Here is a 19,892-nt window from a genome sequence, read left to right as displayed (position 1 = left end):
GTCTCTCTCTATAATCATGGCCCATTTTCTAAGAAGCCATGAGCATTTCCTTTTACTTGAAGAATCTAAGTACACTTTTACTTTATCAACTGTTTCTTGGTTATTTTTGTGAGCAAAATGAGCCAAATAATGTGACTCATATTCTCAGATTTAAAGGCAGTGTTTAGAATCCACCATATACATATATACTGTAGCCCCAGTTTTTAAATAGATGTAAAATACATTCTAAGACATAGCATTTCTGTATGTTTCTCAAATCAGGACTAAACCATATCTTAACCAGGACTAAACCAAGACAGTATTTGGTCTAGTATATGATTAACATTAGACAATCTGTATCCAGGCTGTTGAAGGTAACTCCCCATGCTCACTTCATATTTGGAACACGGCGGCTAACAGGTTAGCTTTGTCCATTTATATACATATACATACATATACATTTATCTAGTCCCTCTATCTGATTTTTTTCAATTTATTTGAGCAAAGTGTGTCTTGTCCCAGTACAGATATATTGTATAAACAGGTCTGTGCTGTCTGCGTCTAATTAGAAAACATTTTATTATCTGACAATCAGGAAGTGTGTGGTCTCTGGTCTCTGAAAAGTGCTTATAAATTCATTGCAGTGAATAATTATGATGCTCAGAATGCATAAGGAATAACTTTGGACCACTGCAAACTGTTTAAAATGAACTAGTTCTGTTATTCATTTTTTTTAAGACGGTAAAAATCAGGAACAGCCACTTTAAATTGTAACCTAAAGCTGTTTTATATTGCATTATTGATTCATTGTCCACTCTCGATGCCAGTGACCTATATGTGTGTCGCCACAGTTGCCCTGGGGCTGACTGATGTGTCTGCCAATCTGTGCCCCTCCAACCACAACCACACCTACTCACACCGCAGTGATTGGAGTAATGTAGCGATTTTGATAAAGATTTGTGCTGAATTTTGTTCAACAGAAACAATTGAATCGATATTGTTTTAACGTGTTAAAAATAAACCCTCAGCCTTTTCAGCAGCTCTCAAGTACAAGTATAGAACCTTACTACTTTACAACTTTACTACATACTACTTTACTACTTTTACTTTGTTGTTGTAGTGAATGTATTGCTTCTATCCCTCATACCTTGACCTCTCCTCTCTCTGGTTGTATCTGCAGAGTGTTTCTAAACCATGAATCTATGACTTGGTCTAAACCTTACTCAGTTATTTTGGATTATAAGCCTATTAAAGTTGCACTAAGTAACCTTTCCAGTTGAGAACCTCTATAGGCAACAGTAGCATTTGTGAGAGTGTTTATCCACTAGTCGCAAGGTCGGCGGTTTGAATCCTGCTCTCGAAATAAATAAACATCATTTGTAAAGAGGTCCAATCCACTGACCCATAGTTTGGCAGTGCAATTCCAGCTCCCACAGATGAATGCTCTTGTTGTGTCCTTGGGCAAGACATTTAACCCATTTCTGTGTAGATTCTGCATACATGACTGGGCGGAGGAGAGGTCCTTGACTGAAAGGTTTTAAGAAGACTCCTCAGCCCTCCTCCTCAGGTATTACCAGAGGAAGGTCAGAGGGTCGGAAACGTTGTATTAATAAAAGAGAACCAAGAGTGAGACAGTGTGTGGGAGTGAGACAATGTGCAAGAGTCTTAAAACCTTTAGTCAAGACACTTAACCCCCCTCACCCCCAGTGTCTGTGTACACTGGTGTGTGAATGTGTGTGTGACTGGGTGACTGGTTCCTTGATGTAAAGTGCTGTGAGTGCCTTGAAGGTAAAAATGTGACTATTTACCTTGTCTCCATAGAGATGTCATTGCTTTGCGTAGAATGTTCCACAGTACGGCATTATACTTATGTGTCAAAGACGACAAGTACAAACCAGCCAAGTTCAACCGGCGGCTCAACATTTCAGGATGTTTCAGATCCAGTTTAGTAGACAAAACCTCCAGGAATCTATTGTTTTTTCTGTGTCTATGTGGTTCGCCTTTGTGGAGCTGGCTTATGGGCTGTGGAGTAACAATTGAGGCCTGATCTTTGACTTGTTCCACATGTTCCTTGACTGCACGACGCATTTTGGTCAGATTCGCAGCATCTGTGATCTTACTCTGAAGGTCCAATGACAGCTTCTCCCATGGATATGTGAGATCCTTGCTGGATTTGTAAACGGGTTGTTCCTGATCTTCACGGCGTTCTTCATTTTCTCTGAAGGAGTCAAGAGAGCTTTGGAGCCTTTTGATGTCCACCACTAGCGGCTGTTGCCCATGGGAATCTTTGTGTTTCAGCACGGAGGAGACAGAGGAGAATCCCACAGAGGAGACGGAGATGAACCTCTGACACTGGCTTTAAAAAAAATTATTGAATTGCTAAAAATATATATTGAAAAGCTGTTGTTACTGTGAGTGGACTTGCCTCTCCACAGATCTGACGTGGAACTGGTGGTGTCAGCTTGGGTTCTACAAGGAGATGCTTAATGCTATACTGTGTAACAAAGGCAAAGCAATATAATTTCCATGGAGACAAGCAGAAAAGTAGTACATGGCGTGCCTTTTTATTATTGTTTCTGTGGATAGTCATAGGAAAGTGTTCCCGTTTCTCTTGTTATTTTTCAACTCAAAACACATGAATAAAAGAAGTTTGTAGGTGTTTGATTGAAAAGTGGGATAATGGAGTGGAACGATGGCCCTGCAGTGACATCGCTGCCATGAATAAACCATCAGAGAAAAGGTCTCACGGTAATTCCGATTAAAAATTAAAATCGATAAAGTTCAACGAAATCTGAAAACCTTCAGCAGGAACAGGGGATGACAGATAGACTCCTGTGTAGCTCCATCATTTAAGGGGAATAAAATATTGTCTAAAAGCTCTAGAATGTGGGGTAAGTGGAGGGAGGGGCTAAAATAAAGGTTGATGGATTGATTACCTCGACCAAAAACACATGTGACTATTGTGTCACTGGGCAAGACACCTCACCCACCTCAGCTGTATGAATGAGTGTGTGATCGGTGGTTATTGCAGAATGTAAACTGGACTGTTAGCGTCACCTGTGCTGTTCTCCTTGGAGATAGATCAGCTTAATGCCCTCCTGCGGGACATTCTAAGCAAAGCAATAATATTTCCATGGAGTCAGATATGAAATAAACAAAAATACGTTATAATTCCACAGCATTGTCAACAGGTTTAACTGTCACAAGATTTACTTTCAACAATCTAACGCTGCAAGAGTAACTGAAATTGCAATTTGAGCGCACGCAATAGGCTCTGTTCACAAAAGCGCCCTCTATCTCACTGTCAGCGTCACTACTTCCTGTCCAATTTTAACTCTATAAGGTTTTTGCAGAGTCACGCTAAAATGAAGAAATATTTAAAAATGAGGCAGTGAACAGGGAGCTGCAGGTGGGTTAGGGGTCAGAGGTCAGAGGGTAGAGGGTTAGGGTCAGACAGTAGACAGGGAGCTGCAGGTGGATGTCACTGACAACATATTAAACACGACACAAATAAAATGAATCCTTCACCAGAGACAGAGACATGTTTGCTAACGTTAATGCTAATGTTGAGGCATAATAAATATTAAAACAATGCCACAAACTGAAGTATTCTACATTTAAAAACAATAAGCTAGTCTTTATTTTAATTAATTTGAATTTTAATAGGTTATTTATTTTATGTTTTTTGATTTTAATAAAAGTGACTGTTAGCTTTGAGACACAATAAGCTAGCTAGCATATCTAATAGGCTGCATTTTTAAGTACTATTATTTCATCCACAAACAACAAAGACTTCTGCATAAAAACATCTAAGCCTGTCATTTCGATCTGCACAAACATGTTCTGAAATGTGATTCTTGTGTTTGTTGGTTCATATTTCTTTTTTGTCAATTCTTTTGGATGCCTTTAAATGTGAACTTTGAACAGAATTCTACTATTAAAACATAAATCAAACGTCTAATCGTAATTCTTGTCCAAAAAATCATAATTTGATATTTTTCCCGATACTGTCTCACCTTCTCCTCTGTGTCCTCTTTTTCTTTTATAGGAACATACCTGACCCACGAAGCCAAGGGCTCAGACGACGCTCCCGACGCAGACACGGCGATCATCAATGCAGAGGGCGGGACATCTGGCGTGGAGGACAAGAAAGAGTACTTCATTTAGACCCGGGATCCTACAGCTAACAACCGCGACGGAGAGGGCGACGAAGAGGAGGGAGCGAAACGTTTGGGAGAGAGAGAGAGAGTGAAGCTCCGAATAAACAACCGCCATTTTGTTTTCATTCTGTTCTTCACTCAGTCGGAGGGATACGGGGGGAAGGGGAGAGGGGAGGTTTGGCTAACGGCTATTGGCTAACAGCTACTGGCTAACTGCTAATGGCTAATGCTAACGGAAAATGGGAAACAGTGACACAACAGCGCTACATGGTACTACCCCTTTTTTGCATTGATACAGGGAAGTAAAGTTTTTGCACTGACTAAAAATGGACAACAGAACAGAACCAGTAACCACGCCGTCTGGGGGACTCTTGCCGATGACTTGAATGCTTGTTCCCTACTAACACGTCGCTCCGAATGCAAAATTGTAATCCATATTCAAACTTAACCCATGCATTTTAATCACGCATTTTCACACTTAACATATTAGATTTGCTGTCTTATTGAGGTACTTCAACCAATCAGATATTTACATCTGCCTAAAGTAACCAATGGTAAATAGGCAATGCACGATATTGTTCCAGGAAAGGTCCACGTAAGGCCTTATGTAGCTATAGAACACAAAAGTAGTCGTGGAAACATACACATGTGAATTCATGATTTCTTCGTGCTGTAATGATCTGATATTTCGTTCAGAGTGGACACCTTTTGTTGTTCCTGTTACTGTTTATGTGTTGTTGCCATGGAAGTATAATACAATCTGGAAGATGAACCAAAGATGCCGTTGTGTTGTTTTAAGTGGCCTGAGCTCTGCCCCCAAAAAATACTGAATAGCTGAAGACTGGCCTAGTGCTGCCCAATATGTGAGGGTCAAGTATGAACAATCAGAGTGATAGCTGCTAGAGAGGAGCTAGCGCAGGTTCAGAGCGCTGCTAGGCTAAATATTACAAAGCTAACTTTTCGGCACATTGAGAATTTATTGTTGTTAAAAGACACTGCCTGGCCAAAAAAAAAAGTTGCCATTAAATAAAAAAAAGTTCACACTCTCTAATATTTGGTTGTTCCGCCTTTAGCTTTGATTACGTCACACATTCGCTGTGACATTGTTTCGATTTCGCTTCTGTAATGTCACAAGATTTATTTCCGTCCAGTTCATTAATTTTTAACCAAGACTGGCTGCACAAAGCCTTCTCCAGCACATCCCAAAGATTCTCAAAGGGTTTAAGGTCTGGACTCTGTGGTGGACAATCCATGTGTGAAAATGATGTCTCATGCTTCTGAACCACTCTTTCACAATTTGAGCCTGATGAATCCTGGCATTGTCATCTTGGAATATGCCCGTGTCATCAGGGAAGAAAAAATCCATTGATGGAATAACCTAGTCATTCAGTATATTCAGGTGTCAGCTGACCTCATTCTTAGAGCACAGACTGTTGCTGAACCTAGACCTGACCAACTGCAGCAGCAAACATATTTGCTTAGTTAAATCCAGGTGGGGACTTTTTTTTTTTTTTTTTTGGCCAGGCAGTGTATAAAAGAATCCCTACAAATCTGGCCTTTGTGGATTCTCAAACGATGCATTGTCGCATGACGCATTGAGCGGCCACCAGTCGATCTCACTCGTTAGTATTATAGATCCACGGTTGTTGTTGTTGATGTAACTGCTTTCGTATGTTGCTATGCTAACAAGTTGATGTGAAGGTTCTATTGGTCGGTTTTGACGGTTTTGGTTCTAGTCAGTTTCTTCTGGTTGTTCATTTTCTGAACACAAGGGTGACTGCAGGCCGTATCCCACAACAAAACAAGAGCAAAATAACAGCAGAAAAAAAACAGACCAGCGAATGACCAATCCAATCTTCATGTAAACTTGTTGTCATAGCAACCAAGTGTCATACAAAAGCAGTTACTGTACATTCACAATAATAAACAGCATAAACAACAAAAGGTGCAAACCCCGAATCAAACACAAAATATCACATCATTACTATATTACAAATTGAATACATACATTTACAATAGAAAACAACTTGGTGAAAATTGGTTCTGCTAACTATGATATGCATAAGGTTTGTCAATAGTTGCGTTCTATCTTTGACGAGCTTCTGTTACTACCTCCCACTAGGGCCAAAAGTTGAAACTAGATCATTTAAAGGTGGAGGAATCCCATATTAAAAGTACTGGACAGTGAAGATGCACTTCCTCTGAGTGGTATGGTCCAGGGCGTTATAGAGCGGAAAGGTCAAAATATAAGACACCTAGACTTGTGTTTTGTTTAAATTTCAAAACACCATACAGAAATTTGGGCTATTTTTCACTTTATCCCTATATTCTTTCTTAATATTCTTTGAGATTTTGGTACATTAGTCAAATAATAATTTTTGTTGTTGTTGTTGTTGTTGTTGTTGTTGTTGTTGTTTTTTTCACTAGAAGGAATGTCTGAAACTAGTGTTTATAGTGTTAATTTTATTTTATTTTCACACCTCGTGCTGAAATTTAGCCTTTGAACCTGTGGAAATTAACTTTTTTTTTTTAATTTTTACCCTATGAATTCTTTGAAAGTCTGGTGTATTCAGCATTGGAAGATTGACAGCTTTTTTGTGGCCATAGTTTGTTTTTGTTTTTTGTTTTTTTGCATTGCTCAATAACACACCTCAAACTATGTTAAAAAAAAATTCAATAAAAAAACAATTGAGACGATTCTGAAAGAAACACAGCCAAAATTTTGTTGCAAAAGATTATGTTTATTCAAGACACTGCCCTCTTATGGCCTGGCTCATACTGCACTGCTCCAGAGAACTTACGCCTTCACTGCTTATATTACTATTTGAACAACAAAACCCCATCTCCTCTTACTGTTCCTGCACTGTACAAACTGATGTCTCAAGAGTTCAAATGACTGAATAATTCTCTTGATTTCTCTCTCTCTATATGACCTTTTTGACTTTCAACTTTGTTTTTTCTTAAATCTCGGCAAAATGATCTGATTTTGGAATAAGTGAGCCTTTTTTACTTACACATACTGATTACTTAGTATTTAATTTCCTACTTAAACTTTTAATTAATACATTTGAACACAAAAACAGTTAGATTTGTACTTCTAAATCTGAAACTCAGCTCCAAATCGTAGACTTTTCTTGACAGAGGATTGGCTGTGGACCTCTCCATTAAAAAGACCCAAGCTGATCACTAACCACTAGAAATGACTGTCTCTCAGTTTAATTAAAATGGCTTTAATTACATCGCTCTAATTGAGTTCGTACTGCAAAAAGTAAAAATACCCAGATTTACTGAAATGAGTTAAGTTTGATCTACTCAACTCAAGATTAACAAGTCATTTGAACTCATTTTTAGACATTGGTTTTTGCATTGCTCTGTCTGACCCCTCCATCCTCACTCCTCACCTGGTTTAACTCAGATGCCCCGACAGCATTCCCGCCCTGTGCTCCGGACGGGCCCTGATGACGATGATGATGATGATATACATATATAAATATATATATATAGGAGTATATAGCGTTCTTTTTACTTGACACAAACTGTTTGTTGTTGTGTAAATACGGTCTAGTCTCTTTCTGTCTCCTCTGTCCTCTCCCACTCTCTCCTCCTTTAATACACTGCAAAAAAATAACACGTACAGTTTAAATCACGTGAATTCAACATGTCTGGATTTGTGCAACATTTTGGCTAGTTTACATTTAATGATTATAAGGGTCTAGATTATTTGAAATGTAGGTATTTAAACATTTTTTCTACTCCTCCTTCTTGTTTTTACGTTCATCTTGAATAATCAAACACATTAATTACAGTTTTTGACCTAGTTGCCAACATAAAACCAAGAACGTTCCAAAAATGTCCACTTGTGTCAGTGAATATGAAGTAAACATGTTACTGATATTGTTTGTTTTGTTGTTTTATGCAATGGGTCAAGTCAAGATAGTTTTACGCTTTTTTTGTGTTTTTGGTCAATTCTAACTGGTCCCTCGTGTTTTCAAAGAGGCTGCACTACCAATTCTAAACCACTAGGGACACTTGCAGCTTACAGTACCTTTAAAGCTACAATGTGTAACTTCGTAGCCCATGAGTAGACTAAAGTAAAAGCATGTTTCTTTCATTTTGTTTGTGTTTATTGCACTGAAAAACATGTGTCCTTACTATGAGAGCGCTCGCATCTCCACAAACCTGACTCTTATTTGGGCCTCTTCCTGCTTGTTTCCATGGAAATGTTGTTCCTTTGGCTGTAGTATTTCACCGTACGGCATAAAACATATCTATGTCCACTGAGAATGTTCTGAAGTTGGTTTTAACTTTGTCTTTCCATGGATTCATGCAGGTGAGGTGCCAGATTTTTCATTCTGCACAGACACAACAGTATAGTTGGAAATAAAACTATAGATTTACATTGACATAACTTAAATAAGCTAGACCCAGTACGTCAGTGAATCTAGTTAAATCTACTCAAACCGAATATGTTGAATTGAAGTGATTTGAACTGGTTTGGATCATTATTTCTTGCAGTGCACTCAGTCCGTTTCTGCATTGACGGCGTATACTCTTAAAGCCTGCCTGTTTTTATTACATACGTGGAAATGCAGAGTTGAAAATACCACTATCTGGAGTGTAAAAATAACCACGTTGGAAACTAAACCTTAACTGCAAATCTTTGTACGAGGAATGTTTGAAATTTTAGTTTGAAATTTGTTGTTTTAGTTTTTTGGGGGGAGGGGCTTGTGAGAGAAGTGTAGTTTTACAATCTGTTCCGGTTCAGTGTTACGAGTTTACAGTGTCTACCCATAGGTCATTTTTTTTTTTTGTTTTTTTTTTTTAATTAGCATGTTTAATAGTCTTTGTTTTAATAGTCAGTGTTATCATGTTTATTTTGACCAGTTTTATAATGTACAATTGTAGCATCCAGAATTGTACCCATGCGTTAAGAGCTATTTTGTTACTACATTTGAATTAGCTTTAATAAACATGAACAAAGACGTATTTCATAATGAGCAAATGGTTTATTAAGAATGGCTCAGGCTTGTAGCAACAACTTCATTAAAGGGGTAAAGGTTTATGAGTTACGGTATTAATTAAAGATAGGGTATTATACCAAATCGACTTTTCTGGAGTATTGTACCATGTTACAAACATTACATCCCCTCGTCAAAAACATGTCTGAAGGGGTTTTATAAGTCCATGCATGTTTGAGTAATCTAGCGATCTCTCCCAGGCCCGACTTGAACCCTCTTTATGGTTATTCGTGAGATTCTGCCCAAAGCTCCACCCACACACCTCTGTCACCCAAGCTCCCGCACAGCAGTTTTTCATAAATATACAAACGCATGATACACTACAACTTCACAAACCTGATGCAATGTTCACTGTAACTGTGTTGTGACAGCGCTCTGACAGGTGTGTGACTTAGCGTGGAGAGCAAGGGGATAGCATTTTCAAAACAATAAACGGGAACGAGGTTGAAATGAATACCACCTCTTTAATTAAGTCTTTGTTTATGCTTTATTAAGGGTAATTGAGGTGTATTTATTATAAAGTTTTTTTTCTTTTTTTTCATCCCTTTATCATCAAACTTTGTAGTGATCGGCCCCATCGGCTCATATTGACTAAGAGCAGAAAACTGGTGCCTTGGATAAACGTCCTGGCACTGCTGCTATCGATACTGTCTGGTCCCACAGGTCCAAGTTTGTGTCACTTTAAATCTCCAGCTTCAGATAAGAATAAGACAAATCTTATTCATGTCCACTCAGTCGTATTTGTGAATCTGCTTTTGAATCAGTCTATCAATGTTTCTTTATATTAGCGCCTTAAGTTTGGCTAATCAGATTCAGCTAACTAAAACTGGGCGTGATTTTGTATTATTTTGTTTTGTTTTTTGTTTTTTTTTTGCCTGAAATGTTCAGTCTGTCCACCCAAATTCCTCTAAAACTGTCATTTTTGTCCCATTTTATATATTTAAACAAATCAGATGCAAGCGTATGGGAGTATACCTGTGTCGTACCATCTTGTTCTACTGGGTATTATAGTAACTTTTATGATTCTGGAAAATTGTTCCTTTTTATTTTGTCCTTATTTTGTTTTAGTGTTTTATTTTAGCCCCCAGGATGAGTGGCCAGGTCTACAGTGGTCTAGCTAGGTTCAAAAATTAATAAACACACCACACACTTTATACACTTTTCTCAGACAGATTCTCTTATTTAAACACTCTCAAAGTTCAAACCTCATATTATATCCCACTTCCTCGATGATCTCTTTAAATTTCCTGTTTTAGCCAATCAGGACGCAGAACACAACGCAAGGCCACGAAAGGTCAACTGCGAGGGACCACTGTATACTAGGACTATGCAACTAGATTATTTCAAGTTAAGAGCCATTTTATTACTATTGTTTTTGGCACAAATCTCTTTCCATACTCATTTATACTTTTTGGCAGAACTTGCTTCCCGTACAACTGCAGGTACACGCTTTATAGATCTCCTTATCTCTCCTCCGCCCTCATATACTTCTCCATACATTACCACAAAACAATTGGCACTAAACCATATTGTTCCACCTGATTGTTTCGTATCTCTTAAGTGTCACCGAGTGCTTATATCGCCAACAACTCCCATAAACCACCTGTGTTTTATAGGTTGAATTTGATGATGTCATAATATCAGATGGTGGGCAATGGCTTATGTAACTCTATGGGAGATTTACTGTTCAGAAATGCCCAAACTTATGATCCACAAATGTTGAACCGTATCATTTTATTGGGTCCATAAACCTGCTAAATTAATTTCATGGTTTAAAGTCCTTTCAACAGACAGCGGTCTTTAGTGTTGAATAACGATGCCACTTTATGAAGCTACTGGCGAATTTCCGACAGAGATGATGTTGAACTTGGTATCAGTTTTTGTTTCATGTGGATAGGCCCAGTAAGCACAGAGACATTAACCATAAGGTCTGTGTCCGAATGTCTCCCCCTAGCCCTTAACTCCACATTCACTACACAGCCCTGCATTAGATAGAGTCTATATAGTGTCTCATTCACAGAGCGATTTGGACAAAAAAAGTCTCAAGTCTAAACTCTGATAAAACTAGATTTGTGTCATAAATAATGATCAGATTGAACTAGATTTTTCAAATTTTTGTTTAAGATGTGGAAATTATCACTCTTTTAACAACTCCTGCTAAGGCAGGCATGTCCAAACTTTGGCACGGGGGCCAAATGCGGCCCTCAGATCAATTTTTCTTGGCCCTCATGCTTCCAGGTAAATTGGCCCATAATACCTTAAACAGTACTTTTTACTGTATATTTCTGAAAATTTACTTTAACAAACCCATATGAAATATTTAATGTGTCCCAATTAGGATGAAAGCATGAATAAAAATCTACTGGTTCACTCTAATTTGTAATAATAACACAGATTTGAAGGATTCACTGTATTGCTGACCAGTCTATGGCCCTCAATTGGCCCTCAGCTTTGTCTGTGTTTTTATGTGTGGCCCTGAATGAGAAAAGTTTGGACACCCCTGAGCTAAGGTAAGCGGCTAATGCTAGCAGCTTCACACAGCAACAGTTTATTTAAAAGTGTTTTATTCATAATCAGGATCAACAGTGAGATAAACCTTCTGTCTGCTTCATTCAGTCGTGTTGTGTCCAGTTAAAGGCCTGTCTCTGTCCACTGTTGCTTTTCCAACTCTCGCAATGCATTGTGGTCTCTATTGACCGGTCTAGTACGCACTGATGCCCACTACTATTCAAGGTGCATTGTGGGAAATGAGTGCACTGCTTTTTCACTCACTGGACATTCGGACACGACTAAAAATATGCGACCGCTTAATAGTGGCGTAAGTAGGGACTAGTGTGGACATTCGGACACAGCCCAGGTCAACACGTCTGCAGTCAGACAGTTACACAGCACATTCCACCGCAGACGTCTGACCTGTGTCCGGCTCGGTTTAAACTATAGAGATCATAGAATATTGAGAATGCAGCCTGTTAAAGCTCCGCCTTGGCATGAGCTATCCACTCTTGGCTCTGTCTTAAATTGATTGCAATCTAACTAAGAGTCTGAGGGCCCCAGACTGATCGTAAGCCAAGGTGATATTCCCGAGACAGGCACGTGGCCAAGTGGAGTCTGGGTAAGGCCATTGGAAAGTCATTCAGGAACTTAAAACGTCCCTTTTTTTCCTGATTTTGGGCTGAACACTTCCAAAGCGCTGAGTTCTTTAATCAATCACCCAGTCTGCCCAGGACAACCTTCACCCCGGCTCCCCCCGCTTTCATTCTTATTCTCTGGGGCGGTTACAATCAATGCCCCCCTCCTCATTGGTGAGTCCATCGAGGAGCTAGCAAGAAAGGCACTAAGCTAAATTGGCTAATGGTGCTTTGAACTGCACGTTTTCATATTGCTGGGTTCCAGATGACATCACAACATTCTGTAGCCCAATAGAATTTAATACAGCGGGGGCAGCGAAAATGAAAATAGTAAAAGACACTGATTTTTACCATCTTAAAAGCGTGAAAAAGTAAATTAATTAATTTTAAACGGTTTGCAGTGGTCCAAAGTTATTACCTTATGCATCCAGGACATCCTAATTATTCATAGTGATGAGTTTATAAGAACTTTTCCCAACTTTCCAAGGCCAGAGCAGAGTTTAACCATCACAGTAATGCTAGCAATAACTAGCATGCTATTAGCATGCTGTTTCCTTGGACATTAAAACATTTAATAATTAGATGCAGACAGTACACAGCTGATTTATTTTTGATGATCAGATTCAACATTTATGATCTTTCCTTTTATATTTTTAGTGTATAGCATATTATAAATAGAAAAATCTGGCTGTTGCCCCCATGTGGCAGGATGATGTCATTACATTATAGAATCTGTAAATCACCAGTTATGCAAAAGTAAGTTTTAAGCATTTATGAGTTTTTCCTTCATCAAAAGTACTCTAGAATACCTATGACTAAACTTTAAATCTCTCATATATTTTAAATACCTTGAATTATAAGGCTCTGTCCTCACAACAAATATAAAGATGTTTTGTTTCGCACATGTTTAAGTGATGTTCATTATGCATACTTAGTTTTATTCCTCTACATCACAGCGCCCTCCCCAGGCATTTCCACGCAAGTCCATACAGCTATACCTTACTCTTTCTCTTCGTTTCAGTAATTAAAATAACTTCAAAGCATCGCTCAGCTAACAACATGTAGCTAACTGCTGTGCTGCTAATTTATCATGCTGTATTATTTACTGTTACCAGCAGGGGGCGATTCATCTAATTTGTTCTATTGGCAAATTTGACCAAACTCTTAAAGGACATGACTCAATTCCAGTGTGACCTGTACTGCTGTAGAAACAGTGCTGTAGAGACAGTGAATGTCATCTCATTCTTTCATTTCAGCATATTAGAAGAGATTAGCTTAATGATAGGACCTTTTGACTTTTCATTCTATGCAGGGCTAGTGTTTTTTATAAATATTTTGATTTTAGGTGGTATTTTTTTGGTAGATTTTGCCGTTTTAAAACCTGAAAAACAAAACTAGTTCATTTTAAACAGTTTGCAGTGGTCCAGAGTTATCCTTCACTTACCTTTTGGATTCTGAATTACTGTATCCACGGCGATGAGTTTATAAGAGGTGTGTCGTCACGGTTAAGCTAACAACTAGCATGCTAACGCTTAATAATCAGATGACATATTTTGACCCCATGAGCTGCTCGTACAATAAATCTGTTCTGGGTTAAGACAGAATGTGTTCAGATAAAGTGGTCCCTCGTTTATCGCGGGGGTTATGTTCCAAAAATAACCCGCAATAAATGAAACCTGTGAAGTATCAGCTTTATTTTTTACAGTTATTCTATATGTTTTGCATCTGTAAAACCCCTCACCACACACTTTATACACTTTTCTCACACAGGCATTAACATTTTCTCACATTTCTCTTTTGTTTAATTAAGTGCACTAAAAAAGTCAGCGAAACAGTGAGACAGCAAAAGGTGAACCGCGATATAGCGAGGGACCACTGTACATGCATAGCCATCTCACAATCACAACTATCAAAGTTTCTCCTCATGTTTCAACCACTGATTGGTTCTTTTTAGGCAGTTCGGGGGTAGGGCTTGTCTCTCTAATGAACAATCTAATTTTACTTGAAAAATGTGACATAGATTAAACCTGTACCAGACGTGTATTTGCATTTTGTTAGTTAGTGTGTTAACAGCATGTGGCTTGCATGAGAAGCTCGTGTATAGAGATGAGAAGCAGGGACAGGTTTATCATGACAGATAAGTCTTACAAGTCATTATTTTATTTCTTCGTTTTTACCTACATTCAAAACATATATTGTCATAGATGTAACTACTACAAGTTAGACCAACCTAATTAATAAAAAAACAATAGTAATCAATATAAATGTACCAGTTTTGTAGCCACCCGACATATTTGGAAAATTTGAGGAGTAACAACACCAAGGTGACCAATTTAAGTTTTAAAAGCCTTAAAAAGCAAATATGGGTCATTAAAAGTTTTTCTCCCATCATAAATGTATTCAGCCCTGGGTATAAAATGTCTAACAATCATAAAGTTCAGTTTGAAGTTTATTACTGTCCCAATATTTATTGTCACTTAACTATCCATCTCCAAAATGGCCGACTTCACTCATCCCTCCTTTTTTCTCCTTTGTAGATGTTTTAAATTATGTTTGGTTAAAGATGTTCATAATTTTCAAGTCATTAATTCATATTTGTTTTTAGAAATCCCAAAACTTGAAGGTTAGGCGTTTTGGCGTGTGCGTTTTTGTATTTTTGAGTTTTGAGTTCATGTACATAGTGATGCCTTTACTGATGCTCCCATACACACTTGCACACACTACATTGGCCCTGAAGGTCAACTCGCAACAATAAATCACAAAAAACGACTTTAGCCAAACCGATAAAGTAAAGACTTATATTTGTGTGATGTCAAAAGGATATTAAATTAGGGGGTATTGTGCAAAATAGATTTTTTGTTTTAGCTTTCTACCTTGTTATAACGTTGTTCCCCCTTCAAAAACCTGTCGTCGATGCATGTTTGAGTAGTCTAGTGATCTCTCCTGGGCACTATTCGAACCTTCCTTACGGTTAGCTGTACAATATTGTCCAAAGCTCCGCCCACAAGCCTACGTCACCCATGCTTCCACATGACAATTCTCCATAAATATATATATAAAACCTGATGCAATGTGTAATAGCTTCATTAGTGCTCTGAAGGGGGAGCGACTTAGCACGGAGAGCAAAGGGAGGCGAGACTCAGAGCATCAAAATCGAAAGTTAATAAAACGTGCAAATATGTTGTTTTTGGCAAATATAGCATTGTCAAACATGGTGATCTAAATATGTTATGTGTTAGCAGTTAATACGCCATAGGAGTAAATACCCCCTTCTTTAATACCCCATAGAAGTAAAAAACCCTTCTTTAACCTTTGACGCCCAATGTAGCGATTATCGAAGTTGTTTGTTTTTTAATTTGCTGTTGCGTTTTGATCAACAGGTCCCACTGATCGTACAAAGACACTCTCCTGTACCTGAATTATGCACCAGGCCTCTCCATGTCTGAATTATCTGTACATGTGTGTGTGTGTGTGTGTGTGTGTGAGCTCCGCCCCCGCACTGCAAAAAAACAGGAAGAATGACTTGAAATCACAATATTCACTTGATTTCAGCAGTTTTATATAGATTTATGTACTATCAGGTGTAGCTTATTTTGCCAGTGGGTTAAGGAATTTTCCAACTTCAAAATGGCCGACACATTTCTGCGCGCTGCTTTGGAAACTGGATACGTGACCTCGGGCTTAAAAACGACCAATTATGCCCAATACGTACACACATCTAAACTACTTAAATGTCCACTATGTAACTTTTCTGGTAATGAGTCTGCCCCTTGCTTGTTAGCATGGAGACGATATTCCTTTGCCTGGAATGCTCCACAGCATTAAAAGTCTCTTGCACTAGTTACGGGCGTTTTGGTTGGCGGCTCCAAAATACATGCATTCTTACTGTAAGTGGGGTTGCCTCTCCACAGATCTGAGCTGTTACTTCTTATCTACTATCTATCTTCATGAAAATAGGTAGTTTAATGCCATACTGTGGAACATTCTATCTAAACCAACCCAGACATCATCATGACGAACAGCTGGTGGACACTCAATAGAAAAAGTTATATATCACACACAAATAACACATAGTTCTGAATTAAGTCATTTCATTTTTGCAGTGCGGTCCCATTTAACCACGTTAGCGTCATGTTAGCATCATGTTAGTGTCAATGCTAGTCCATACTATCAGTCCATGTTTGTTTGAGTGTTTAACTGAAGTCTTCCTTTGGTCCTGTCCACACCTGAACGCACCTGTCTGACCCTCTGTAAACTTCGGCTCACGGTGATGATGTCATCGCCGGGGTCTGTTCCTCTGTAAACTTCGGCTCACGGTCATGACGTCATCGCCGGGGTCTGTTCCTCTGTAAACTTTGGCTCACGATGATGATGTCATGGAGGTCGACTTTTTTCTCATGACAGTGTTGTTCTGTTGGTTTGGCTTCTGTTCAAATAAAGTTGAGTTGTTGACCTTAATAAACATGCATCTGGGTTCATTTGACCTCTGACCTTTATTTCCCTTTTAAACTGTGTAAGTAAGTATTTAAATCTGTCTCCCTAGCACTCACAAAATCTTAACCATATTGTAATACACTGCTTTTTTGTTTAATCCCCACCCACTTCTGTGACAGGTGGATTTAACCAATCACAGTGAAGAGTGAACCTTCAGAAACAGCCAATGACTTTATTTACCGTATTTTTCGGACTATAAGTGGCACTTTTTTTAATAGTTTGTCCAGTGGTGCGACTTATACTCAATTCGCACACAAGGTAATTAAAAGTGCTTTACAGAATAAGAAAGACATTAAAATCACACGCATTTTTTGCTGGTGCGACTTATACTCCAGAGTGAATTTTAGTCCGGAAAATACAATACCTCAACGATAAACATATTAAAAAATGTGAATCGTGATAACATCAAAATCGTAATCTGACTCACACACACACACACACACACACACTGATCTACTGTCTCTCCATAATCAAATTGTATAATCTAAAAACCACAGATACAGTAATAATATTGATTTTAAATATATGAAACTTGAGGGTTTAGTCAGACTGACAGAAGTGAGGCTGACAATCAGAGCCACCACCAACAGTCACACACACACTGCACTCATACTAGGCCATGTGGGTGACGTGTCTTGCCTAAGGACACAAAAACAGTGTGCTTTCATGCTGCCCCACTGTTGAATATAAATGATTTCCCCATATTTCATTTCAAACTGCACTCATAAGAAGTGATTCACATCTTGTTGCTAATAGCACTGACCTGCCCTTTTTTATTATGACAAAAATGTATTAAAGGAAAAGGTAAAATAATACACGACTTTAACTCAAACAGGAAAGACGAACATTTCATGAAAGTAAAAGTGTAGCACAGGCCTTTACTCTCGTGCCCGGGCTCGCCTCAGTTTTATGGCGCCCCCTGGAGACCGATTTTATGGGATTTTTAATTGGATTTTGAAGATTCTGCTCAGAAGCTCCAGTGGGAGAAAAGTGACGCTGTGAAGAAGGAGCTTATCAATCAGAGCGCCTGCGATTGGGGCTCATGTGCACAGGTTTTTAGGTGCATTTTTTTTTTTCTACAACAGGGTCTGTCACATGCTTGTCTCAATGGAGATATTATGGTTAAGGCCTCAAATGTTCCACAGTCTGGCATTAAACATGTCTCTCTTGCTTTTATTCAATACCAGATGTTTTAATTGATAAAAAAAAATAACATGTTTATTGTTTCCATGAAGATTAATACATTTAATGCTGGACTGCGGTAAAGCAACAACATTTCTGTGGAGTCAAGAAGTTGGCATATCCTTCTCAGTGCCTGTACTTTATGATGTGAGTGTGTACTACTACTACTAAACAGTGCTGGAAGAAGTACTCACTTTTGCTACTTCAGTAAAAGTACAGATACTGGAGCAAAAATCTACTAAAGTAAAAATGACTATACTGTTTAAACATGTACTTAAAGTAAAAGAGCTTGCAGAAGGTCTCAGACAATAATGTAAAAAAAAAAAAAAAACTTTTGCGTTTCAGTCCTGTTCAAAGATGTAGTAGAGTAGATAAGTACAGATACTGCTCTCAGATGTAATGAAGTAAAAGTAAAAAGTACTCACTTACTTTACTTCATAACATTCCACCACTGCTAAAAACTGCTAAATCATTTTCAATTGAATTTGTGTTTATTCTGGACTCATGGCCCATTTTTAAAACAGACAAGGACAGTGACAATACAAACAGTGACATTTACATTTTAAAAAGACAACCCTGAAACTGCACCACATCTCCACATCTTGGACTGAAGCGGGTTGCACTGCATCTTATCTTTGTGAGAGACATTATTATTTCATTTTCTGACTTATTCAACCTGCAAATGAAACTGTACATTAAAATTCTTGCAAAGTGTTTACTCGTGCAGTGACAAACATCTCGGTCGCACTAATCCAAGGATGTCTGAACATTTTTCACCAAGGGCCACATATTGAAACATATTCCAAGCGGAGGGCGACAGGCCGTCAATACAACAAGTCATTCAGATGGATGTGTTTAACGTAGTTTTGATAGAGCCACTGCATCTTTATCACAATGCAATGAGATGTTATTGAGGTTATAGAGGTAGAAATACTTACATTTGCTTTAAAAAGTACTACTTATAAGCATTTGGGCCAATTCAGCAGGAAGCGTGAGGACCAACAAAACTTGATGTGAGGGCCATATTTTGCCCCTGGGCCATACTTTGGACACTCCTGTACTAGACCATCCCAACCTCCTCAAGAGCACCTGTAAAGTGTCATTATAATCCACCTGCAGACTTTGGACTCTTTTTTAAAATGAGTCCAGAGATGGGCCGTGTACAGTGGTGTCATCAGAACACTAACCAAACTTGAACATAAGAGTATTAGCTTGAGCGTACAACATCCTGCATCGTATAATATATTTACACATCTTTAATAACGCTGGACCATAGACTTACACTACAATAATACAGTATGTTGCATGATTTCAGTGCACTGTATTAACACTAACCCTGCAGTTCACCAGAGTGTCCATGAGGTGGCAGTGCGGTGCTATATTTCCGCACAGCTTGGCTCTGATTGGACTTGAGATGTTGAAGAACTTGGAACTTAAAAACTGCACATTATTTGGCCTGTTTTTTTATATTTTATTTATCTCTTTTGCTGTTCACAAATGTGGAATCTTCAAATGTGGGCTCAAGTAATCAATATTTTAAAATGAACAGACATAGTTTTGTGATGATAAATGAGGTTTACTATGGGGTAAATAAAAAGTAAACACATTTTTTCCATAGCGCTGTTTAATGATTACTCTACATATTAGTCCAGACTCTCTGCTATTTTCAACAGATCAGAACAGGAGCTGAAAATGCGTCTCTTTTTCTATGGGAATCAATTTTCTCTGTTCACCATAAAGAACTGGTTTGGATGAATTTAGAGCTGAATTGGAGCCGTATCTGTCCACACGCAGGGGCCGGTCTTCTGAAGTGGATCCTTGTGGAGTCACAAATACACATGTGTTGCATGTGGAGTACTACACCTCTACTATAACTGAACATCACCCCATTCTTTTGTTTGATGGACATGTTTTCACTGGTTTTAAAGTGC

The 19,892-nt window shown here is 38.4% G+C and overlaps 1 protein-coding gene across 1 annotated transcript in view; it reads left to right on the top strand.

The window, feature by feature from the left end:
- cadm3 (cell adhesion molecule 3) overlaps positions 1-6,369 on the top strand; it is a 283,081-nt gene extending 276,712 nt beyond the window's left edge. The window contains exon 10 of the mRNA XM_055228474.1: positions 4,028-6,369. Coding sequence (XP_055084449.1) covers positions 4,028-4,146 — 119 coding nt within the window. The 3' untranslated portion in view covers positions 4,147-6,369. The remainder of the gene's footprint in view (positions 1-4,027) is intronic.
- The last annotated feature ends 13,523 nt before the right edge of the window (positions 6,370-19,892 follow it).

Source organism: Periophthalmus magnuspinnatus, chromosome 17 (assembly GCF_009829125.3).
Source record: "Periophthalmus magnuspinnatus isolate fPerMag1 chromosome 17, fPerMag1.2.pri, whole genome shotgun sequence".
NCBI lineage: Eukaryota > Metazoa > Chordata > Actinopteri > Gobiiformes > Gobiidae > Periophthalmus > Periophthalmus magnuspinnatus.
Note: the sequence above shows the minus strand (reverse complement) of the source record. Positions and strands in the feature narration are given on the sequence as shown.